At 41.1% G+C, this 26,341-nt stretch overlaps 1 protein-coding gene across 1 annotated transcript; it reads left to right on the top strand.

Moving 5' to 3' along the window:
- Positions 1 to 3,471: 3,471 nt before the first annotated feature.
- Positions 3,472 to 24,875, top strand: LOC134470815 (uncharacterized). The gene is made up of 8 exons (XM_063227076.1): positions 3,472 to 3,589; positions 4,893 to 5,024; positions 7,586 to 7,656; positions 8,336 to 8,363; positions 19,196 to 19,266; positions 19,738 to 19,789; positions 24,436 to 24,519; positions 24,694 to 24,875. The coding sequence occupies exons 1-8, from the start codon at positions 3,472 to 3,474 to the stop codon at positions 24,804 to 24,806; spliced, it is 669 nt and encodes a 222-aa protein (XP_063083146.1). The 3' UTR covers positions 24,807 to 24,875.
- The last annotated feature ends 1,466 nt before the right edge of the window (positions 24,876 to 26,341 follow it).

Raw genomic sequence — 26,341 nt, 5'->3', positions numbered from 1 at the left:
ATCAACATGGATCAAAGATTGAACAGAAACCATTTACTGAAAGATAAAATAGATACAACTCTTGAAGAAGACATAGGTAAGGGCTTTTTGAATAGATTCTCATTGCTCAAGAAATATAAAAAAGTCAATAAATGAGATCATGTTAAATTAAAAATCTTCCGCAGCGCAAAGGAAACAACCAATGAGGTGAAGAGACAACCTATGGAATGGAAAAATTCTCAGACAGAGGACTAATACACAGAATGCATAAAGTACTCAAAACATTAGAACATCCCAAAATAAAAGATTCTATCAAAAACTAGGCAACTGAAATGAACAAACACTTCCCAGAAGAAGTACCAATGGCCAATACATATAAGACACAGTGTTTAGCATTGCTGGCCGTCAGAGAAAGGCAAATTAAAACAACACTGAGACATTCCATCTTACTCCAGAAAGAATGGCTACCATCAAGGAATCAAATAATACCAAATGTTGGCGAAGCAGTGCGGGGAAAGGAACTCTGCTACATTGTTGGTGGGGATGTAAACTAGTTTGAACACTGTGGAAGCAAGATGCAGACTGCTCAAAAAAATTAAAACTAGAAATTCTATTAGTCCAGCTATTACATTACTGGAATCTTCCCAAAAGATTTTAAAAAGCCTTCATTCATAAAAATAAAAAAGAAAACAACACAGAGTATGTCATCCTAACATTTTAGGTGTGCACTGCAGTAGTGCTATCTATAGGTATACAGATAGATATACAGCAGCGGCCCTCTAGACTGTATAGATGTTCCTCGTTTAATGACAGAGTTCTGCTCCTGTGACGAGGTCGTTAAATGAATTGGTTGCTAAATGAGGAGCTGTATACAGTATGTACTTTCCAGTATTCAGAACAAAGCTGTGGCCAAAGGCGGCTCCCACTGGATGACTTTGCTTTTACTCATGTGACTCCTATATACAGTGTTGTAATGTTCAGCAACATAAAATTTCAGTCCTGTACCGTACAGGACAATTGGCAAAAATTATCGTACATATAGTACTGCACAAAATTACAGTATGAGGCACACTGTACAAAAAAGGCATTGAAACTCTCTAAACAAAACGAACAACAACAAAAATCATGTCGTAAGTCTGAGCCAAGGGTCGTAAGTCTGAACAGTGTGACATGATCAGAAATCTGAGTAGTCATTGAACATGCTGCTCGTTAAAGGACTGTCTGTACCAATCCTGCATAACCTAAGCTTTATACCCATTGAACAGACATTTCTGTCCTTTTTCCTCCAAATCTTCAAGCCCTCAAAACCACAGGGCTGTCTTTTTATGAGTTTGAATATTTTATTTATTTATTTTTCTTTTTTGCAGTATGAGGGGATTGAACCCAGGGAAGCTCTACAGCGAGCTACACCTTCGCCTTGAGATACTTTGAGTTTCTATCTGGAAAAGAGTTTATGGGTCATTGTTCGAGCAGTAATGGAGGAAAGGTCCACGCTCATTGGGCCGTCCAGCCGTGCTGATAGATGTGACCCAGCAGCATCTGTGTTCGAAGCAGAAAGGCGCTATCATCTCACTTCCCTTTAAGGAACCCTGATTCATGAATGCATCCATCCTTGCTAGAGCCCTGGAAGTGAATAAAAATTCATTACTCACCTTTCCTACAGGGCGGGACCCAGTGTAGCTGACTTTCTGACTCTGAGTTGACAGGCAGATAGCACTTGGGATTTATCAGTGACCACGTTCCTTTCATGTTCCTGTTTCAACCACCATTCTTAGAGGCATCTAAGAGGGGAAAACAAAACCTCAAGACTGGACTCACCTCGTCTGTTGGAATTCACAGTTCTACAGCTGCTTGAAGAGTAGCTGAAGTCTTGTGTGACAGATGCGTGAAGGTCATTCACTGGGGAGGATCCTTCTTGTTTTCAAGACACACCCTGCTATGTGTCCCTAGCTTTAGATTTTTATTTAATTAGAGCAGCAAAGAGATTTCTATTGGTGATATTTTCCCATTTGACAGTCACTTTAGCCAATTCCTTAATCCTGATAGTACATTCTTCTTTGATAGGAACATAAGACTCAGCTAACATTATATTTACATTAAACCTAACAAACTAATTTCACAGGTTATTTGGGGGCCTTTTTCATCATTGATGAGTATGGACAGATTTCTGATCTACAGTATACACTTATAACTTTGCTTATAATGCTAAACTAGATTGTTCAGTATGGATTACGTTTTCCATTTTGTCAAATGTGTTTACATTCATACCAAAGGTCATTGGAGGGAGCCATAAGCAAGCTGTCCCAGCTCCCGGAAGGCAAGGGGCCCAGGTCAGCAGGGCAAAAAAGTTGCTAGGCAGAGGGGTTGAAATTGACATCATTCTCCTAAGTGTATAAATACATGTGCTGTGATGGTTGAGCACTTCCTTTTCTCCCATCAGGATAGGGGTCCGCCGGACCTCACCTTTCCTGTCTTTTCTTTATTTTCTCCTCCTCTAGCCTTCTTTCCCACAAGGCCATGCTGATACGCGGCAGGTCATGGGAGCATGCATTCCACTGACAAAATTTGAATTTTGTTATTTCCTTTTGTTTATCTGTGATGCTGAAAAGTTTTAAAACTCACAGGAACAACTTTTATTATAATTTATCATTAAGCTGTTAAGGGGTTTCAGACACTGCAGAGTGTGAGGAGCAAACCAAGGTGGAGACCACGGTGCATTTGCTCAGGGCGCCCAGGTGCTCAGACAGAAATCATCACAGTGAGGCAAACTGGCCTTTCTTCATTTAAACGTAATTATTTGAACACAATGTTACTTTATTGATCACACATTAAGTGGATTGACTGCTTTTGTACATCCTTTCTAGAAAGGAGTTAATTTTGTTCCTTTCTCATGACTCCTCTGGGAACCGGGGGACTCAGGAAGTTGCCCTTTGAGCAAAAGGACTGAGGAGGGGTGTCAGGGAACAGGCAAGGTTAACCCTAGTGATCGGATGAACTGGTGAGGAATTTATAAAACAATTGTGTTTTCAGTTTTCTAATAAGTGGTGAATAATGTAACTCTTTCTTACACTCGAATGGTATCACATATTCAATGATCATTCTTTCTGTATGGTTCTAACCGTCACCTGAAACACTATAATTTGAGCTAGAAATAGCTGATGAGTCAGGGTTAGTGGAAGAGGGCAGGGTGGCTATTGCAGTTAAAGCCTGGAACCTGTTTCCATTATCAGCTTCCAGTATTGGCTTTGTCCCTCTTCACCCTAAAATGTTCATGATTAATGAAACTACTGGGGAGCAGGACAGGTTTCTTTCTTCATTTAACTTGTTCTCGTAGCCTAGGGATGTGTTGGTGGGGATTCAGTTTGTGAAGTAAGCCGTGTATGCTTTGAAGACACGCTTGGACACGTGGGAACAGGCTTGTCAGATAGCGGTGTAGCCGCACTGCGCACCGTGGCCTGGGCTCCCTCTGAAAACCTATGCTGACCTGTTGCCATGGTAATGATGATGGACATCTTGCCTTCCATTTCAACTGTCACTCTGCGATCTGAGAGCTGTTATACCATTACCACAGTGCTGGTGACATCTCTGGAGATGGGAAACTGCTGTACAGGTACGTTCAGATGGCTCCTCGGAGGACTACTTCCTCGGGTACAAGTTTCTTGACTCAAGTTTTTTCATTTTCTCTGTCCAGTTTCTCTGGTTTTTACAAAGTACTTTATAGTTGTCTCTCGCTACTTAATTTATACTTTTGATTCTCCTATCAAGATGGTCACCTTAAATATTTTACCACATTTAGGGGAATTTATATTTCCCAACGCAGGTTTTGTACACACTATGTGAGAGAATAGATGTGGGGGAGCAGGCCCAGGCTGCTGCCCTCAGATCAGGAGGTTCTTGACATTAAATCCAGCAGCAGACATTCTACAAAAGGGGAATTCCAGAGTCATCCATCTGTCCAGGCCGCAGTGGGGCTCCTGGGAGAGTAGTGACCTGGACAGTGCTATCAGGTCAGTGGAGTGGACAGTTGGTGATGAAGGCCACAAGAGTGACCCTCAGAGAGAGTCCTGGAGGTTCGAAGCCTGGCAGTGGTCTGATCGCCCTAGGAAAGAGTCTGCCCCTTCCCACAGGGTCTAGGAAGGGGTAGGAGGTGCTGAGGGCCAGCATGGCAGGAAGGCCATGGGCAGAAAGGTGGTACTCAGAGCAGGTGCTGGAAGCCACCCGTCTCCTTAAGATGTCTTCTTGAGAAGGAAACATGTCTCTTTTAGATCAGGAATTAAACTCTGATGACTGAAGACTGGTTATGACTCGGCTACTTTCTCGGCTCAGAAATTAGGGTGTCAGTCTTCCAGGGGAAACTTTGGGGCCGGAGGATTCGGGAAAGAGAGGAAGAAGAGCTCTGGGTTCAGGCTTCCGTGGCAGGATCTGGAGGCCTCGGGTGTTCAGGGAGAGACATCCCCGGGGAATCCGAGCATTCCTGTCCCAGACCATCTTCTACACTGACTGTGGGAGCGACACTTAAACTCTTGAATTTCAGGGCCTGCCTGACCTCGCTCCTCACTGGCCAGTGGCTTGCCTGTCCTTGGCTCATGGCCCAGGATGGGCCAGGCCTTGCGGACAATGGCAGCGGTGGGGCACTCTGAGGGCTGCGAGTTCAAGTACCTCCAGATCCATCTCCATGTTTCACAAATGCCAAGATTGTTCTTATCACAAAGAATCACAGATGTTTAAGGTGTTTACTATCCTATCATCGAACAGTGTATACATGCATCAAAACATCACACTTGGACCCCAACATGTGTATAACTTTTGTGTCAATTAAAAAGCTGAGGTGTGGGTCATTATTCCTAATATAAACTAAGGTCTTTCTGCCAGTATGACGTTAACAGCTATCTCTATTGTAACACGTTTCCCAGGCTCTTGCCTCCTGGATGCGGAAATAGTTCCTTCTATGTCAAGACAGTCTATTGTTCACTCCAACAAGTGCTGCAGAAGAGTCCGCCTGTGGCTGCCGGAAAGCGCATACCCTGAAAGGGACAAGGATGGAGGTACTGTGCAACTTCAGTCGTCACGTGCAGTCCTGAGCAATGGGTCTGGCTTCCCTGTGTCCCATAGTTCCGAGAAAACGCTAAACATGCTAAGCCATATTCTTTTATTAGATGCATGCAAATTTAAATTTGTTAATTTAATCAGTAGTTTTACAACTACAGAAGTGAGGATCTGCTTACAGCTGAAGTTGTGAGTGAATAAATGTCTCACTTGGATGTTCAGACAGTTACCTGATTTTGGTCCTTACTGAAATATAACTCTTTGTGCAATACTGTTGCCCGATTTCTTTTTAAAAAATCAAGGCATTATTTAGAATAATTTTAGATGAACAACAAAAGGAACAGATAGTACAGAACTTGAATCCTTCTCCCTCACCCATCAGTTGCATTTTAAAAATAACATCTTATGCTATGGAATTTATTGACTATAAGGATAGAATCAATAATGATAGGCTGTTATTAACTACAGCCCAGAGCTCTCACTAGGTAAACTGCATGGTTCTTTGGGGTTCAACAAGCACTCGGTTATTTATCACTATTGTGAACAGTTTCTCTGCCCAAAATATTTTCTCTATTCATCCCTCTCACTTTCTCATGGAACCTCTGGTAACTACCGAAATATTTAGTCTCTGTACTTTTACTTGCCCTTGATTTCATATAGTTAGAATCATAATCTCTGCAGCTTTATCTATTGCTTAGCACCATACAGTTGTGATGTTTATAACATTTAGTACATGATATTCCTTGTACACTTAAATTTGTTAATAATTCTTTTATCGAGGAGCATCCTCACAGCTTCCCATTTGAGCAACCTGGAATAAAATTGCCAAAAACATGTCTCTGCAGGTTTTTGTGTGGACATTGTAATTTAATTGGATAGATACCTAGAGATTCTGAACTTTCCTTTTATGTTAAGATTAATTTTACCTTTTTAAGTACTAGGATTCAAAAGTGAACCCTTTTAGGTCTGATGCATTCTTTTTGGGGGGGAATTTATCAATTATTGATTCAAAGTCTTCAATGTAAATAGGACTGTTAGATTGTTTCTCTTTGTGTAACTTTTGCAACTTTCTACCTTTGAGGAACTGGAGCATTTCTGCCAAGCTATCCAGTTTATGGGCAAAGAATTTTTCAAAATATCCCTCTTAATCTATAGAATCAATACAGATTACTTCTCTTTGCTTTACAGTGCTAGTCCTTTGTGTCTTTTATTTTTCATTGTGCTTAACCACACTAGAGGTTTATCAATTTTGCTGATTGTTTCAGAGAACTACATTTTGAGTTTGTTGATTTTCAAGTTTTCATTGCATTGATCTCTCTCATAATGGCTATTTTTTCTTTTGTCTGCTTTATATTACATTGTCTTATTCCCTAATTTCTTATCATGGAAGCTAACATTATTAAGTGTAGGTCTTTTTATTTTATGTAATATTCCATGCAATGCTATAAATTTCCTGAGAATTGGTTTCACTGTATCTTAAAAATCCACAAGATATAATTATTTTGAAGCAGGGTCTCATGTAACTTAAGTTGGCCTTACATTTGAAGAATCTGTGGTTTAGTCTCCAAATACTGAGAAAATTTCCAATTTTCTTTCTGTCGTCGAACTTTAGTTTAATCCCATAGTGGTCTGAGAGTGTATTTTGTATTATGGCCTCCTCTTCAACATGTCAGGGTATGACTTATGATCCGCAATGATGGGTGTGAAACGTGGCTTTGAGAACAGTGGTACCCTACTGCTGACTGAAGTGTACAGATGTGAAGGAGGTCTAGTAGACCGCTAGTGATTTTATTACTTTCCTGTGTCTCTCAGGGCCAAGCACCAGATTGTCTTTAAATAAACACATCATCTCATTGTTAAGGAGGCCGGAAGTCCAACCTCAAGGCACAGACAGGACCATCCTCCTCCTGAAATCTCTAGAGAAGGATCTCTTGTTACTCCTGCTTAGCTGCTGTTGCTTTAGTCTTCTCCCATCACCATATGGCATTCTCCCCTCAGGGCTCTGTCTCTTCTCTTTATTAAAAAAAAAGGGCTGGGGATTTAGCTCAGCGGCATAAGCCTGGCAAGTGTGAGGTCGTGAGTTTGATCCCGGACCACAAAAAAAAAAAAAAAAGAAATTAAGAAACGATCATATTAGGTAGGATCTCACCTGCTGTCCAATGTGACCACTAGGGGAATATAGCATCAGTGATTCTATGTCCAAATAAGGTCAAATCCTTAGGAACTGGATTAGAAATTTAATACATATTTTACAGATAGAATTTGACCCATCTCTGTGCTCCACTTTACCCTCACTTATTTATTCCCGCTGGATCTGTCGAGTAATAAAGGGTGCTGGACTCTTCCTCGGTAGCAGTGGACTGACCTATCTCAATGCAGTGCCTTCCGTTTTGTCTGGTTTTTCTTTTTCCTGTCTTATTCCTTCTTCTTCCTGCGTCCACCCAGGAGCATGTCCCACGAGTGCCAGCTTTTGTACATTGTAATCAGCTACCTGTTTGAAACTGGCAGAGTCATTGTTCAGCCACAGCTATGTAATAACAGTTTCTCTACTTTTTCCTAGATTCTACTAAGGTCCTGATGGAGGTTGTTCCCTGCGACTCTGCAGAGGACGAGAAACAATTTATTGCCATGGTAAATTTGAATTTCTTTGTCTGAAATGGAAATGTGGTTTTCCTGGTTTCTCCCTTTTTCAATCAAACTCCGATAGGAAAGTCTGATCACGTACCTAATAGATGACCTTCATGGTTTTGTTTGGTAATGAATTATCAACTGTGTCTGTTACCAAATGATACTTGATTCAAGATGGTATTCAACTGAGCGTGGTATCTAGCACGAGTGTATAATATCAGCTCTGTGAGAAGTTGAACCAAGAAGACCAAAAATTTAAGCCCAACCTGAGCAACTTAGCAACTTAGTGCACCTGTGTCATATAAAAGACAAAGCTGGGGACACAGCTACTGTGAAAATCCCAGGTTCAATCCTCAGTACTACAAAAATAAAAATAACATAGAAAGATGGCATTCATGTATGACAGCATCAATTATCAACTGTATAATGGTGAACGTTTTCCTGAATTGTACTTTTTCTTAAGAATTTTGTATTTGCTAATCAAGATAGATTTGGGAAATGTCTACACAAAGTGTTCACCTTTGAGGAAGGATACTCTATGTGCTTCATTTGAGGTCAAGGTTTAGACCAGTTTTCCCCTCTAGTTTTCTAATATCACCATAGTGAACAAAGCATCTGTATCAACAAGACTGGGCATGATGTGACCGACATGATCCTTACAGTGTCTCCCCTTTTGTCACAGCAGGCGGAGCCCACAGCAAATGGAAACTGTATGTATTCCAAGCTTACGTGCTGTGCAAAAATCTAAGTGCTGAAAATGGTGGGACTTCCTTGTTTTTGTTTAGAGAGCCACTCTGGCTTCAGATTCCTGCAGAAAAGGAGGGTCAGGGGGATGGGGAAAGAAGCTGAAGAACTATGGCCGTGTCCCTGGAAGCAGCTGTGTCATTTCAGTAACGTGACTTTGTATGGATGAAGTGTCATGATTGTGCATGTGTTTGTGGGGGCGTGCATCTCCTCAAAAAATACATCCCCACATTTAAAAAAAGAGGAAGAAGAGAATCTGGCAGCACTGCGTATTCTGATTCATGCATTAGTAACCTAAATTCTCATCTCAGAATATTTCAATAGGCGAATATTCCCACTCTTTAGACAGAGATGGTGCAGGGATAAATGATCCAGGCTTTTGGCCCCGTAAGTGGAAAAGACAAATGTAAATGCAGGCATGGTTCCCAGGGTTGATGCTCTGTTCTAGAGAGCTGCATTCTATCACTCAGCTATACAAGATCTAATCACTATGCCAGGGTGTTGCAGCAGCTATGTATAAGCCTGGAAGAAATAGATGATGCAGAAACCCCAAAAGCTACCTGTCCATCATTGTAAGGAGGCCTCAATGGTCACATGACCCATGGCAATAGGTGCACTTAACAGCATTAATGTAAAACACATAGAAATGGTTCATATATTTCTAGGCAGCTCAGACAGACAGTGTCAAGCACCTGGTAGGACAGTAGAGGTCAAAATGTGCCAGCACTGGGGACTTTACTCAGCCCCTCACTCATAGCAGATAAGCATCTTTGAGTTATTTCATAACATGATCGCAAGTGTTAGATACTCAGATTCATTAGCTCACACCTTCAAGGGGCAGTGATAAGTAAAAACTCATGGTTATTGGTTGTTATCTTGGAGTTCCTCATTCTTTTTGCAAATCTATAAGACAGCAGGTTAGAGACTGTGAGCTCCCAGGCCATCCTGAGCTCTGTGATGATCTGTCCCCATGTCCAGGCATGGTGTGAATGTGGGCACCACAGGCTCAATGGATGTGCACACTGCATTAAACGGAAGGCAGGAAGGAAAATTTTCACATGATTAGGAATGGTTATAAGTGCTAAGATTCCACCCAGTGACCCCAACCAGCCAGGGAGCGTCAGTGCACCAAGCAAGGCCTGCAGAAGTTCTGTCCAGCAAATCTCACCCAGCTGGGGAGCCTTGGTGTGCTGCATGGGACCTGGTAAAACCCTGTCCAGGGACCCAGACCAGCCAGAGAGTGTCAGTACACCACGTGGAGCCCAGTAAAGCCCTGCCCAGCAACTCCAACCAGACAGGGAACATCAGTGCACCACTCAGGGCCTGCTGAAGGTCTACCCAGTGAACTCCATTCAGCTGGGGAGCCTTAGTATGTCACACAGGGCCTGAGTAAGGCCTGCCTAATGACCCCAGCTGTCCAGGGAGCCCAGTGACCTCCACTCAGCCAGGGATATCCTCTCCAGCACAGACAGCCATCACCAATTCAGGAAGCAACAGGAACTTTGTATTCAGCTGCCCCAGGAGAGTACAGGAAAATGACAAAATGAAGGAGGAAATATCTCAAACCTCCAGCCCATCCCAAAGTGTGGAGACATGGGCATAAAATAAAGTGTAAGTCACACACCTGAAATTTCAGCAGCAGAAGTAAAGAAACAACTCCTTGAAGCTGCAAAGGAAATCAGGTCAGAAATAATTTCCCAGGTGAAACAAAAAATGATAAATGTAAAGATAGACTTTCAAACCTTGAAGACAAGATTGCAGCTAGTGACTAGGAAAGGAAAAATCTTTTAAAAAATAATGTGGAGCCAGGAAATAACAATTCAACAGTGGCAAGAGGAAGCAAAGCAAAACAATATAAGCTCGATAGGTGTAAGTGAAAAAGGTGTCAATGCAAATGAAATAAAAATCTATTTGCAGAACTAATAGCAGAAAATTTCCCAACCATGGGAAAAGAAACTGACATACACATAAGTGAAGCATACAGAACTCCAATTATCCATAACCAAAATAAATCTACACCCTGGCATATAATAATCAGGATCCCAGAAATTCAGTATGAAAACAGAATATTAAAAGCTGTTAGAGAAAAGAAACAAATCACCTATAAAGGAAAGCCCATCAGAATCACAACAGACTTCTCAACACAAACAATAACTCAAGAAGAGCATGGAGTGAAGTATTCCAAATCCTTAAAGGAAAACTTCCAACCCAGGTTGATGAGCCCTGCAAACTATCCTTCAATATTGAAGGAGAAATAAGACTTCCATGACAAAGAACAACTGAAGGACTTCATGACCACTAAACCAACCCTATAAAGAATGCCAAAAGAGGGGCTGGGGATTTAGCTCAGCGGCATAAGCGCCTGCCTTGCAAGCAGGCCGTCGTGAGTTCGATCCCTGGTACCGATAAAAACAAAAAAAAAAAATGCCAAAAGATATTCTAGATAAACATAAAAATTTACAATTTCAAGAACAACAGAAAAAAAAAAAAAACACCAAGCAAGGCAAACAGAAGAGAAAGGTAAGGAACCAACAGCAGAATGAAAACATGACAGAAATAAGCCAGTATATGTCAGTTGTCACCATTAATGTAAGTGGCCTCAATTCAGTCAAAAGAAAGGGCAGAATGGATCAAGAAACAAAATCTAATCATATGCTGAATACAAGAAACCCATTTACCTCAAAAGGAAATTCATAGGCTGAAATTCAAAGGATGGAAAACAATACTTCATGTAACAGGAACCCAGAAAAAAGCAGGGGTAGCTATTCTGTTTACAGATGGTGTGAACTTCAAACCAAGAATGATCAAAAGAGATAAATGATCATTAAGAGATACATACTGGTTATGAGAAAACTTCAAAAGGAAGAGATAATAATCTTAAATATGTACCAAATATGGGAGCACCCAGCTATATAAAACAAATATTAACAGACATGAAAAATCAAACAAGCAATAACACAATTATAATGAGAGACCTTAACATCTCATCAACCCAAAGAGACAGATCAACTAGAGAAAAAAATCAGCAAATAACAGAACTGAATCAAATTTGTGAGCAAATGAACTTAGTAGACATGTACAGAGTATTTTACCCAACAACATCAGAATACACATTCTTCTTGGCTGTGCATGGGACATTTCCTAAAATAGATCATATACTAGCCCATAGAACATGCTCGAGTAAATGCAAAAGAAAATTATGACCATAGTGCCATGAAGTTAGAAATTAATGATAAAAGAAACCTCAAAAACTACATGAACACATGGAAATTAAATAATACCCTCCTAAGTAATCAATGGGTCACAGAGGAAATTAAAGAAGAAATTAAATAATATCTACCAGCAAATGAAAATACAACTTTCCAGAACCTGTGGGACACAAAGCAGTCCTTGGAGGGAAATTTATTGCAGCCAACTCTCACATCAGGAAAACAGAACAAACACAAACAACCTGATGCTACACTTCAAATATCTAGAAAAAGAAGCAAGTCAAGCCCAAAGCCCAAAGAAGGGAGGAAATTATAAAGATCAGAGAAGAAATTAACACCACTGAGAAAAAGAAAACAGTACAAAGAATGAACAAATCAGAGAGTTGGTTCTTTGAAAGAATAAAGTTAATAAGCCCTTAGCCAACCTTATAAAAAAAAAAAGGAAAGAAAAACTCAAATTCATGCAGTAAGGAATGAAAATGGTGAAATCATTATAGACCCTGTGGAAATACAGATCATCAGTACCTACTTTGAAAACCTATACTCTCTTATGTTTGATAACACAGAAGAAATGGACAGATTCCTAGAAATACAAGAATTGCCAAAGCTGAATCAAGATGTAAAACCGCTGAATAACTCTATTTCAGTTAATGAAATTGAAAATGTAATTAGAACCTTACCAATAAAGAAAAGCCCAGGTCATGATGGATTTACTGCAGAATTCTACAAGAAATTCAGGAAAAATTTAATGCCAACACTCCTCAAACTCTTCAATCAAATTGAAATGAAAGAAATTCTCCCTGACTCATTCCTGGAAGCAAGCATTACCCTAATGCCAAAACTAGAGGCAGACCAACCGAAAAAGATAACTACAGGCCAATCTTCCTAATGAACATAGATGCAAAGATGCTCAATTAAATACTGGCAAACAGAATGCAGTGAATCATCAAGAAGATTATACACCATGAGCAAGTGGGATTTATCACAGGAATACAGGGATGGTTTAACATATGCAAATCAATAAATGTAATACACATCAATAAACCAAAGTCAAGAATCACATGATCATCTCAATAGATGTAGAAAAGTCTTTTGATAAAGTCCAACACTTATTCATGATAAAAACCTTACAGAAAATCAGAACAGATGGCCTTTACCTCAATCTGATAAAAGCCATATCTGATAGACCAACAGCCAACATCTTACTATGTGTACAAAAATTGAAAAGTTTTAACCTAAAATCAGGAACAAAACAAGATGTCCATTATTATCTCTCTTATTCAATATAGTTCTAGAAACATTAGCCAGAGCAATTAGACAAGAGAAAAAGAAATAAAAGGAATAAGGATATTAAAAGAAGAAGTTAAATGATCATTACTGATGACATGATATCTACATAGAAGACCCCCAAAACGCCATTGAAAGACTTTTTACATCTAATAACCAAATTCAGTAATACAGCTAGATACAAAGTCAATACTCAAAAATCAATAACATTTCTGTACACAACAACAAACTCACTGAGAGAGAAACAAGAGAAACTATACCCTTCACAACAGCACCCCCTAAAAATGAAATATTTAGGAATCAATTTAACAAAGGAAGTAAAAGATCTATACATTGAAAATTATAGTACTCTGAAAAAAGAAATTGAAGAGGATTTCAGAAAATGGAAAGACATTCCTTGTTTATGGATAGGAAGAACAAATGTTGTGAAAATGGCCATTCTCCCAAAATCATTATATAGATTTAATGCAATTCCAATCAAAATACCATTAGCGTACCTTACAGATCTAGAGAAATCATTCCTAAAATTCATCAGAATCAGAAGAGACCTAGAATAGCAAAAGCAATTCTGGGAAACAAAGGCAAGACAGGAGACATCACAATTCCTGCCTTGAAATTATACTATAAAGCAACTGTGATAAAATCAGCATGGTATGTGATAAAAACAGACCTAAAGATCACTGGAGCTACAAACACACTGAGCCACTTTATCTTTGACAAAGAGATCAAACATGTTCATTGGAAGAAAGGTAGCTTCTTTATTAATTGGTGCTGGAAAAACCGACTTTCCATATGCCAAGAACTAAAACTAGAACCATGTCTATCACCATGCACTAAAGTCAGAATGGATCAAAGATCCCAATATTAAAACAGAAACACTAAATCAGCTGGGAGACAAAGTAGGTAGAAATCTTGAAGACATAAGGATAGGCAGAAAGTTCATGAACAAAAATCAAACTGCACAGGAAATACTTCCCAGAATCAACAACCGGGATCTCATTAAAAAGATTTTGCATGTCAAAAGAGATCTCCAACAAAGTGAAAAGAAAACCCACAAACTGAGAAAAAATTTTAACCAACTGTCCCTCAGTCAAAGGACTTCTCTCTAGAACATATGAAGGATTAAAAAAAATTAGGCCCCCAAAACCCAAAGACCCAATCCAAAAACGGGCACTTGAAGATGCATACGTACTTCTCAGGTGAAGACACACAAATGGCAAATAAATATATTGAAGAGTTCAGCATCATTGATCATTCAAGAAATGCAAATAAAACAACACTGAGATTCCATCTTACTCCAGAAACAATGGCCAAAATCAAGAAATCAGCCAATAACAAATACTGCTGAGGTGGTGGGGAAAAAGAACCCTCCTCCATTGTTGATGGGAGTGTAAACAGGCGCAACCACTGTGGACATCAGTGTGGCAGTGCCTCAAAAAGCTAGGATTAGATGAAGACAAGAAGAGGGCGGCTTGATAGGTGGCTGTGTGGAGAGTCTCTCTGGGAAAAACAGCTCAGATGCTGGAATTTGACAGCATGGAGAGGGCTGGACAAGGGGAGAGCTGCATTAATTCAGGGTGAGTGCTGCAAATTGGGTCCTGCAGCAGGTGTGGCCGGCTGGAAGACATATTGGAGTTGGGCAGAATAGGCCTGCGTCCAGCGCTGCAGTGGCATCAGTCAGCCAGCCCTGGCCCAAAGAGGACTGGTGGGACCTGCCTGGGCTGAGCCACGCCCCTGGCTGGGACCCAATAGCCAGGGGTGGAACAGTCCCGAACCTGTGACGTCCACCACAGCACAGCCTAAGTTGCTGAAGGTATTCACCGGTTGACTGGCTCAGAGGAGAGGGGCCAGCCCACATCATCCCTGTGTGCACCTCAGATAACAGCAAACTGGAGAAGGCAGCAAGCCCCCAGGAAGCACACTTCAGAAAAACCCTAAGCAAGAGGGCCTGAGACCTCCACCTACAGGAGGAATCCTCCACCTTTCAGACAAGAGAGACCTCCCCCTGTCTGAGAGAAACCAGAAACATGACAAGAAAAAGAAACAAGAAAAAGCCTCTAGCCACTGACCCTGGGAAAATAACTCCAGGAGAAGTAAATACAGAAGAGATCCAGTGCAGCAATCATGCAACATTGGCCACAATATCAGCAGACATAAAGAAATACCTTTGTGACCTCATAGATGAACTTAAAAACTGAAATTCTAATCCAAGTGAGTCAAGATATAAAAAGATTAATAAAATAAATGCTAAGCCCCTCTCAAGAAGACACAGATGGAAGAATGGAGGAACCCAGAAAAAGAAGAGAAACCTTTGGTGAAAAATATAACAAAACCTAGAATACATGAAACAGATCCAAAGAGATTACCAGGAAATTAAAAACTCCATTGAAAGCTGGCAAAATGGCTTGAACAGAAACTAAAGTTAGCCTTTCAAAACTTGAAGATAGATTCGCAACATGTAATCGTGAAAGAAAAGACCTCTTAAAAATAACAAGGAACCAGGAAGTAACAATTCAAAAGCTAGAAGATGACAAGAGGATCTATAACTTAAGAATAAAAAATGTGAGCAAAGAAGCAGGAGTAAACACAAATGAATTACAAAGGCTATCCACAGAAATAATTAACGAAAACTTCCCAAGCATAGGAAAAAGAAATGATATCCAGATAAATGAGGCATACAGAACTCCAATCAACTACAACCAAAACAGATCTACACCCAGACATATAATAATAAAGATCCCAGAAATTCACTACAAGAACAGAATATTAAAAGGGGTCAGAGAAAAGAAGCAGATCATCTATAAAGGAAAATCCATCAAAATAACGACAGACTTCTCAACACAAACTATCAAATCGAGAAGAGCCTGGAGTGAGGTAGTCCAAGCCCTGAAAGAGAATAACCTCCAACCCAGATTGATGTACCCGGAAAAACTCTTTCTCAAAAGTAATGGAGATACAAGGTGTTTCCAAGACAAGGAGGAACTGTGGGAGTTCATGGCTACCAATCCAATCCTACAAAAAATACCGAAGGACATTCTAGAGAGAGATAGAAAAAAATACCAGGATTCCAGCGTGGCAGAGAGGCCTCAATGAATGGGGCAGACGGTGGAATGAAGGAGAAAAGTCAACAAATAATAGCAGAAAAATAAAATAGCAGAGATGAGGCAGAGAAGGTGGGCTATAATCTTTAATATAGATAGCCTTGATACAGTAACAAAAAGAAACACAGGCAGAGTAGATTAGGAGGCTCTGAATAGGAAATATACTCAACCTGAAAGAGGGTTAGTAAACTGAAAGTCAAAGATGAGAAAACGATGCTCTATATGATAGGGAACCAGAGAGAAATAGGAACAACTTGTCCAGCAGCCGCAGATAGGTTGGAATGTTATGACACTTTTGTGCAGTGTAGAACTACACATCTAGAAGGAAGGAAAACCTTGTGGCTTTAGTAAGTAAAGGAGTACAGCTCAAGATCAAGCTCATGGGTAAAAAGGTTCAGCAACACTCAGATAATGGGTTGACCCCCTAATCTAGAAACTAAAGGAGCTAGGGGGACCCAAAATATACAAAGCATCCTGAGGGGAAAGGTGAGGAATTGCCTTAAAAAGGAAGGCAGAGGACATTGTTAATAGTGTATCAGGATTTAAAAGCCACATTAGTCTTATCACTCAGTTTAGTTTGACTTTAATTTGTTCCAGTCTATCTACTCATACTAGATTTGAGGGCACAGACAGCTCTCCCCAAAATAGCAGGATATACTACAGTAAATACCCTTAATTCTCTGTTTACTTAAACTGAAGCCCTGTATTACTTATATTGTCTTACTATGACTGATCTTATTTGAATCTGGTTTGTTAGATCGCTGTTTTGTCCTGACATTTTATTTGAATTTGGTATGCTTGATAGTATCAAGTTTAAGAGTAGAGGCAACTGCTTTGAAGATGACAAGATATAATAAGATACCCATTCCAGTTTGATTATTAACTGCTTTTGAAGTTCTACAATGTCTCCAATGCTGTGCTTTTATTAAAGTTGCTATGTAATGCTATGTTCAATTATATTATGTCTGATGATATAGACAATTCTATTGAAAATAAGAAAGTATAGTAACTACTGTAGATCACCTAATAATGTGGTTTTATATGTCTTTTTCATTTTATGTTTTTCTAGGAATTTGTTTTGTAGTCTTGTTTTGATCTGTTTTTTCCTAACACAGAAAGGATGGGTATGCATGTAAAGATTCACACATGTGGAGAATTTCTAAACAGCTTATGGGGATGGTTATATAATACACAATGCAATGAACAGATACTCTGAAGAAGAAACACTAAGATACCCAGTGCTAATTCTGTAGCATTATGAAATAAAATCTAGCAATACTATTATTCACTGTTCAGAGTGATATTAGTCTAGCCTCTTATGTTCAATTTCAGCATCTGTAAAGATTTGGACAGCTACTATGAAGAGAATGAGAGACATTATGGCAGCCATTGTTGACTTCCCCCATGTCAGGTCTTGGAGACCTAAAAAGCCTTCATCATCCTGTTCTGATTAGATTAGTTCTATAATGTTCAGTATGTACACACTGTGTGTGAAGCTGGGGACAACTATTTGGAAGAAAACTGGAGACAATAAGATAGACAGTGAAGATCTCCAGTGGACTCGCTTTGAAATCATGTTTTTAAAAATTGTTTCTTTATGATCTATTTTGTTCTGTTTTGTTATGTTTAATCTTATCCTCCTTAAAATTAAAAAAAAAGTTAAAAAAAAAAAAGCTAGGATTAGAGATCCCATTCAACTCAGATACCCAGTTTCTGGGCGTTTTCCCAGAAAAAGTGAAAACATCATATCACAGTGACATATGTGTACACACATTTATAACAGTACAATTTTGTCACAGCCAAATCTTGGAAACAGCCCACACATCTTGGCTGTGGGGTGTCCGGGCGCAGCTGATGGCTCTCTGGAGAGCTGGGTGTGGACCTCGGGAAGTGTGCAGGGCTCCAACCATGTGTGGGCATGGCCACCAGCTTCACCTCCTTCGCCAGGTCCCTGCGCTCTGCGCTCCCGGGCACCGAGGGGTCCCTAGCACGCGTGCCCCACAGGCTTGCCCTGGAGCAGGAGCCACAGCCCGGGTCTGGGAGGAAAAGGCGAGACGAAAAGGCGCTGCTGCTTCACGGAGCACTTTTCCCTGTTTGGAAAGAAAAAGATCATATTCTTATACAATGGAGTACTACTCAGCTGTAAAGAAGGATGACTCAAGGCTTTTATAAGTAAATGGATGCAGCTACTCATTAGTGAAATAAATCAGACTCAGATGTGCAAATTCCATATTGTCTCCCTGGTGTAAGAAACTGAATGAGTAAATAAGATTCAAAATTTACAGTAGATATTGTGAAAAAGTAAGAAATTACTCAAAGGGGAAAAATAACAGGGATGGGGGAAACAGAAAAGTAAAAGATATAAATGTGTGTGTGTGTGTACATACATACACAAGCTAGCTAAAATGATTATACTATTAATTCTATTAGTTCTTGGAAAAGAACAGTTAATACTCTTATGATCTGATCATTTTTGCATCTCTATATCTGGTAATCTAAGCAACTCTTTGGAAGATAACACTATGCAATAACAACCATTGAAAAATTTCTGTCATCTTGGTTTGAAGGCCTATATTGTTATTGTTTGGGATTTTTAAATTATTCTAGTAGTTGTTACTTGTTTGTCTCTTTTGTTTTTTGTTTTCTTTTCTGTGTTCTTTCCCTTTAAAATAACATAAAATATGTCCTACAGGAAATTATGGAAATGTTTTCAGGAGTATATTTGTAAAATTATTTTCTTCTCCTATATAATCATAACAAAGCAATTTGAAAAGAATTTTAAAATTAAAAATAAAAATGGTAAGGTTTCATATCTTCACATTATCTGTAAAAACATTAGCAAATGACTGTGACAGAAGAGTTGACATGCATTACAGTGATACATGTGGATTTTGGGGGAAAATTATTTGAAAGACATCAAGAAAATAGTAGCAATTAAGCTTGACTTCTAGCAGGGCAAAAGCAGCCATGGACTCAGCTTTTTGTCTTTTTGCTTTTCGATACAACATGCCTTTGGGTGCTTTTCCACTTTTTAGATAAACCATTTTACAACAATGAGGTGCCCTTTAGCTGGACAGTCAAATGCTCTGATTCTCAATTCTGTCCTGCCGCTCTCCTTTGCCTTACGTGCCGGCCCTCTATCTAGTTAAGTAATAAATAATTCATGGGCAACAGGATCCCTGTCATTCTGTGTCTTCCTAGTTCCCCCCAACATCCTGGTGCACTCGCTGCCTCCATATAGAACAGAAGAGGACGAGCCACTGAATGCCCTGGTAAGGTCACTGGCATTCTCTGAAATAGATATGTTGCTTTCCTGGTTTCTCCACTTGTCCAATGAAGCAAGGCGTGACACTCTGAAGATGTGTATGATAGATGACATGTATGATTTCCTTGGTGGGTAGATTTCAAGGGAGGGCATGTTACCAACTGAGATTTGATTCATGACATTAAAAGATGACAGCATCACTGCAAAGTGAAGGGCAATATACTTTATCCTCAGTGGCATTTTTTGGTACTAGGAAATACATTTTCTATGCCAAGCAATATAGAGTTCAGATGGCCCCATCCCCAAGAAGAGCTTGCATATTTTGACATAGATACGTTTGCTCTCTTTTACCATAAAATTTCCTTGTGCTGACCACAGTTTTCCACTGATTTTCCTAATGTTACCTTTAGGAAAGATCTGTGCACACAAAAGACAGCATAGTGTGAGTCTTACAGGGACTCCTTCTCTGTCATTACAGGTGGACACCGGAGGAATTCAAGATGGCACCTGCAGGACTCATGCACTTGCTGGTGAGTCATGATGGGAAAGGCAGGCTGTTTTGTGGCTTTAGTGTGCCAGCCACCCTGATTCCAGGTTCCTGCTACGAATGAGGTCTGAGCATGTGCTGGTATAAATTCATTTTCCACATAAAAAAACCTAAGCTGTTCTCTGTGGTTCCTGGTGGCAACCGTAGATTTGGTGGTGTGGGATTGTGTGCAAGTGTGTTAGGTAGTCCATGTGTGTGATTCTGAGTGTGTGTGTTTGTGTGGATCACTAGACACATACGTAGTAACAACTTGCTTCTCAAAAGCATCTGGCAAAATTTTGTTTTTGTTTGCAAACTCTACACTGGGTGACAAACACAAATGGGGTCATCTTTCCCACACAAACCCAAACGTAGCCAACTTTTCCAAAATCGTGGAACAAATTAAATTTGTGAACTGAGGTACTACCATATTCTCTATGTTGCAAGTGTCAGTGTGGTCAATCTAAAATGCCATCCTCGTTGGAGCATGATTCTACTTACCTGTGAAAATTAATCAAATTATGAGCATTTTATGTGTGTATTTCACCATATCTCAATTAACATTTTCACTTTTATTTTATAGAGAAAAACAGTAACAATGATACAAAATTTCAAAACAAGATGGAGAGTAACAATACATTGAGTATAGTTGTCTTCAAAGTAATTGCTCAGATTATAAGCAGCAGGCGTGAAAATGGATTAAACAATATAAACACAACTCTTTCTTTTCAATGAACTAAAAAAATTAGTAGTACATTATCTTAACTGTCATGTATGTTTGTTTTTCCTTTTCCCTTTCTTTCTCTTTCCTTTTAGACAGTTTCTTCTCATTTCACAGTATCTATTGTACGTTTTATATTATTTAATCTCTCAGTTTCTTACACTAGAGATGATATGATGTTTACACATGCAAGTCTGATTTATTTCACTTATGAGTATGGTCTCAAGTTGCATCTATTTATCTCTAAAAGACTCAAGTTCATCCTCCTTTGTAGCTGAGTAGCACTCTATTGTATAAAAACACCACATCTTCTTTATCCATTCTTTGGTTAATGGGCATTTGGGTTGTTTCCATGATTTAGCTATGACAAATTGGGCTGCTGTAAACCTGCGTGCATGTATGTATCTGTGGAATGAGATTTTTAATTCTTCTGGGAAGATACCCGGAAGGGGACTAGCTGGGTTCGAATAGGATCTCTAATTCTAGCTTTTGAGGAATCTCCATACTGATTTCCACAGTGGATGCACCAGTCTGCACTCCCACTAACAATGGAGAAGGGTTCCTTTTCCCCACAGCCCCCCACCTAACATTTGGTGCTGCTTGATTGATGATAGCCATTCTTTCTGGGGTGAGAAGGAATCCCAGGGTTGTTTTAATCAGTGATGTTGAACATTTTTACATATATTTATTTGCCATTTGTATTTCTTCATCTGAGAAGTATGTATTTATCTCAGATGCCCATTTTTAGGTTGGGTCTTTGAATCTGGGGCAGGATCTGAGTTTTTTCAGTTCTCTATGTTCTAGAAAGAAGTCCTTTGTCTGAGGGACAATTGGCTAAATAGTTTTCCCTTGCTGTGGGCTGGCTTTTCACACTGATAGTGATGTCTTTTGATGTGCAAAAGCATTTTAAGAAGATGAAATACTAGTTGTTAATTCAATTAACATTTTAAAAACTCATCAGAACCCAGGGTAATGTTCACAGGGCTCTATAAGAATAAAACTACATTTCCTAACTTCTGTTACTGGGCCAATAGCAACTTCATTTACTTATCAACCCCCGTATTGGGGTACCTCTGTGCTTCCTCGTGGGCTTTTTTATTTTATTTTATTTTTTTCTGGTCTGAGAATTTAACCCAGGGCTTTTGAATGCAGCTCAAGTCCCTACAATCTCTTTCCCTTTTTATTCTGAGTCTTGCTAATTTTATGGATTGTCTACAAGGTCTCCAACTTGTGATCCTGCTTATCTTCTCTGAGTGCTGGGATTATAGTACACGCCATCACGCTCAGCTTCCTTGGAGCTTTTGGATGCTCATGATTTTTTACTCGTCACATTTATCTCATTCACAGTCCCTTTCCATGGAAGGCCCCAACAATGGCAGTTAACACCACCTGAAATCCAAAAGAGGCAGACAAGAGATGCCATGTGCCTAGTTCACTGACCTAGATTGGTAGGATTGGAATCAGCTAAAGGGATGACAGGTTCCTCGGCCTTTACTTGGGCTGGAACAGTAATGAGTTTACATTTTCCCCTGCTCTTAGAAGTCACTTGACAAACAGTCCTTGTATGGACACTGCTGGCTGATTGACATCTGGTGGAAAAACATATTTAACCTCGGAGGAGGCTCACAGACAGTTTTCAACACAGAGCTCACGGGGAAACCCTGGTTCCAGTGCAGGCTGTGCTCAGGACCATGGAGGGGGCTGATCCCACAGTCCAGGGGGACCTTGTTGAACCCAGGCATGGTCTGCATGGCATCGCTTTCAGAGGATCTCTGACATGTACTGGAATCTTCAGTCCCAAACTCTGCATTCTCACTTTCATAGAAGAATCCTGGCCCTAGCTGGTCGCTGTCAAGGCCACGGCTGTGTCATTTTTTCTTGTCCCAGAGTTCAAACTTCTCTTAGGCCGGGTGTGTCCCATGAGTACCCCTCGGGCTAGGATCTTCACAGACGTAGAAAGTTTGCTGCTGTCCGATCTGTCGAGTCTGGGGTCTTCGCAGCCTGTACTCCAGGGTGAGGGGCCCGAGGACCAGCACTGCGGCCCTCCAGCTCCACCACTCCTTCTGCTGAGATCATGGACAGAAGGAGTCTGTGGTCCCTGCCTGTCTCCTCTGTGTACATGTGGCCTTCCCAGAAGTCATGTGGACCTGGATGTTGACTTCACGGTATTAAGTATCCGTGGATCCTCACATGCTCTCCAGCTCTATTGCCCAGAAAACACATATAAATGAAAAATTGGATGCAGCCAGCAAATTCCTTTCGGAGGCAACACCAAGAAAGGAAGTCATGCCTTCCTCATTTTTGGGTCTCTAGGTATGCTCTCTCTATGTGACAGCCACTACACTGATGAGTGTATGTATATTTAAATTAACTTACGTAAGTAAAGTCAAACACTGAGAACCTCCTCGTACTAGCCACATTTCAGGAGATGGCTAGTCCCATGTTTGAGAACGCAGAGAGGACATTCCCATCCTCACAGCACACTTGAGGGTGGCTGTTCTCTTCTGATTGAGTCTGTAAACAGATTCCCTGGTGTCTGTGCATCTCAGTCAGAGTTCCAGGTTAATCCCTCTGGAGGTGAGCCGTGCAAGGGGAAAGTGATACAGTGATTTCTTTAATCCTGTCTCAGTTGGAGCCTTAACACCACTGGCATTGTCTGTCAAGGCTTCATATTCCATGGAATAAACACTTCCCTGCTTCTACCTCTGTCACGAGTCACGGAGCTTGTCTTTTGTGGTTCGTATGACCTGAAGTTTTGCATAAGAGATTTTGATGCCTGCACTGTCCCTTGTAACCATGGAGACAGCTGTTCACCAGTGTGCCAGGTGGTGATGAGAAGGCTGCCCTCTCCCTGTGCACTTCCGGGGTCATAGAGCACTTCCTGTCCTGGCCTCACTGGCCAGTCCTGATTTGAAGTGGGGCTGGGTGAGTCTTCCTCTGGGCTTCTTGCACAGCTACTAGGTCCTCCTGGAGGACAGTGATGGGAATTAGATCCTTGACCAGTTTTCCTGCCCTTGTCCTTTACCCCCATCCAATTCCCACATTCTGGGGCTAGGACTAAAACCTGAATTTGCTTCCATTTGGGAGGCCCAAGTCCAGCTACCTTTTGAATCTAGAGGACATGAGGAAAAGGGCCGTATGCACTGTCCATCACGGCCTTGTGGGAGCGGGGCCAGGAGAACACTGCTCCTCAGTCCTAAAGCTTTCACCAGACAGTGCTCCCTGTCCTCACCCTCTCAGCCCACCCACTGCTTGGTGCAAGTCTTGCAAGATCCCATTTATTCGTATGCACATAAGTCCACAGCTGCAGGATTCCCTTGCAGATGAGGGGGATTTAGATAATTTCTTTTCTTCTACACTCGTGTTCATACTCTGCAGCAGCACAGGAAGTTTTTAGAATTTTGTGAAGATCAAATCCTTCCCAGTACCTAGGGCCAGGCTTCACTTTCTATGTATATTTTTTCTGTAATTCTCTCCGTTGGGATGCAACACAACCCCAGGCCCAGGACAGGTGCTTCCAGGTTTGCATTCATTTGTCCGTGGGTGAACTGATTAATTATCAGTGTATCCTTGTTCTTCCCCACAGTGCTGGAAAACCATATGACAGGGGAGGTTGACAAGAAGAAAAGAAATAGGACAGCAAAGAGACAGGTTGTGTGAAGTAGAGAGATAGGGAAAGGCAAGTCATGGGGACAGTGGCTGTCATGAGGAAGAGAGATACTGTACCCCTACCTCAGTACAGGGGTGACGGGGCTGGGCAACAGCCCTGGAGATGCCAGGAGACTGGCAGAGATCAAGTGACTGAGCCCCTGAGAGATACACAAAGAGATAAGGAAGAACTGAATGCTGAGCTGGGCTCCCCCAACAGCAGGAGCAGCGGGGTCTCGGGTTCTCTTTAGCTGGACTTAACTCTCCTTCCTTTCCCCAAGGTCACAGCATCACTGTCGTTGCCCTGGTTCACACAGATGCCGGTTTTGCAGATCCTGAGGATCAGACACAGGGAGCAGCAACTGGCACGTAGTCTTGTCCCTGCCCGTGTCTTGTCTGTCTTGTTACTTGTAAACTCTTCCTCGTGTTCACGCCTCATTCCCTCTTTCCCACGTCTGTGCTTTCTGTGCACCCTCCCAAGAGCCCATCCTCCTCTCCAGTGTCTCCCCTGCGACCCAGCACCTTTGTCTGCATTGCAGATTCCCACAAGGACACCTGTGAGGATGGGGACCTGGAGTCCAACGGCTCAGAGGACAGGGAGCTGCCAGAGGGATGGGGAAGGGCAGCCCCTCCCTGCCCGTCCGCTCCGTAGTCACAGTTTACTACCTGTGTGCCAAAGAATAGTTTATAAGTAAACTCTACTGCTCATGTTGGATGTTTTACTTTGTATATATTAAAGAGTATTTCACAATATATAATTAATATTGGTTATATTATTTTAAATAATAGTCCCAGGTACCAGTTGCTTGGAAACTTCTTTCTGTAAAACACATAATAGCAAAAAGAAAAATCCTAAAAAAAGTAGAAATTCATGGGTTTTAAAGCAGTCAACTTAGTGACCCCATCAGCTCCACACCCCTGTCCTACACCATTTTGTCTGCAGGAGGCAGAACATGACACATGGTGGATTCTCCAGGCCCACAGAGGCACCTGTGCTAGCCCAGTTGTGGGCTGGGCTCAGGGCATGCATGTCCCATTGGATACTGACTCTTGGCCTTAAAACTCTTGGTGGTAGAGGCCCTCGGTCAGTGATGGTAGCCTCTAAGAGACCTAGTGCCCAAACTACAACCTCAAACCTATTTATCTCAAAGTGCCAACATTGCAATTAAACCTGAATACTGAGGGTTTAGTTTAGTTTAGAAAAAAAACTCATGGACTTGGCTTGTGTGCCAACAGAGCAGGCTCTGCGTGCCCACTGCAGCACGCATGCCATAGGTTTGCCACCCTAAGTGTTTGGTGACCACTTCAGATACCTTGCTCATTTTTATTCCAGCCACAACAGATCCTCTATGTGCCTGAAGCCAGACATGTCTACACTTTCCTCACAGATGTTTCTCATCCAGTCGGGACTCTGGGCAGAGGGGAGAGAAACACCGGAGAAGGGGCTGTGCAAAGCAGCGGAGTAGACTTTGCAGGGGTCACTGGGGTCAGGATGTTTCCTCCCATCTCTTATTATGAGAAATTTTAAAGTTAAGAGAATGCTGGCATGAATGACCATGAATTCAACATCTAGAATATTCTATCAGCACTGTATTGTACCATTCGCCCTCCACATCCATGGATTCAACTAACCATGGATCAAAGCTCTTTCCTAAAACCTTATGTCTGTATTTATTACATTCAGACTTCCTTATACCCTAAACAATATAATAACTATTTATGTAGCATTCACATTCCTTTAAGTAATACAAGATATGTAGAGATGATTTAAAGTATGTGGGAGGATGTATGGAGGTTCTGTGAAAATACCAGGACATTTTACAGAAAAGACTTGAGCATCTGCAGATTTTGGTATCCACAGGGGATCCCGGAACCCATCCCCCATGAAGAAGCAAAGGATGACTTTAGCTGATTTACCATGTCTCTCCAATGTCAAAGTTAAGTTTCAGACATTGGTATTAAACAACCATCACTTAAACAAATACTTTAGAATCATTCATGCCTCTGACACTGCCCTGAGAATGCACCACGTGTGATCCAGATGGACATGGAAGCCCTGAAGCAGATGTGGTGAGGATCTGCACTCCTGAGGCCCACAGCCACCTTCACATCTGAGCAGATCCCCGAGAGCTGGAGGGAGAGGAGAGTGTGGGACTCATTATGTGGTCCAAGCCTCTCGTTTATGAA

This window comes from Cavia porcellus, unplaced genomic scaffold, assembly GCF_034190915.1.
Source record: "Cavia porcellus strain 051 isolate PalLab524CR breed Dunkin Hartley unplaced genomic scaffold, mCavPor4.1 scaffold_16, whole genome shotgun sequence".
NCBI lineage: Eukaryota > Metazoa > Chordata > Mammalia > Rodentia > Caviidae > Cavia > Cavia porcellus.
Note: the sequence above shows the minus strand (reverse complement) of the source record. Positions and strands in the feature narration are given on the sequence as shown.

Coding starts and splice junctions, on each gene's coding strand:
- LOC134470815 (XM_063227076.1), top strand. CDS start 3,472: ATGGTAATGATGATGGACATCTTGCCTTCCATTTCAACTGTCACTCTG. Junction 8,364..19,195: donor GCCCACAGCAAATGGAAACT/GTATGTATTCCA, acceptor GTGTCTTCCTAG/TTCCCCCCAACATCCTGGTG. Junction 19,790..24,435: donor CAGGACTCATGCACTTGCTG/GTGAGTCATGAT, acceptor CCTTTCCCCAAG/GTCACAGCATCACTGTCGTT.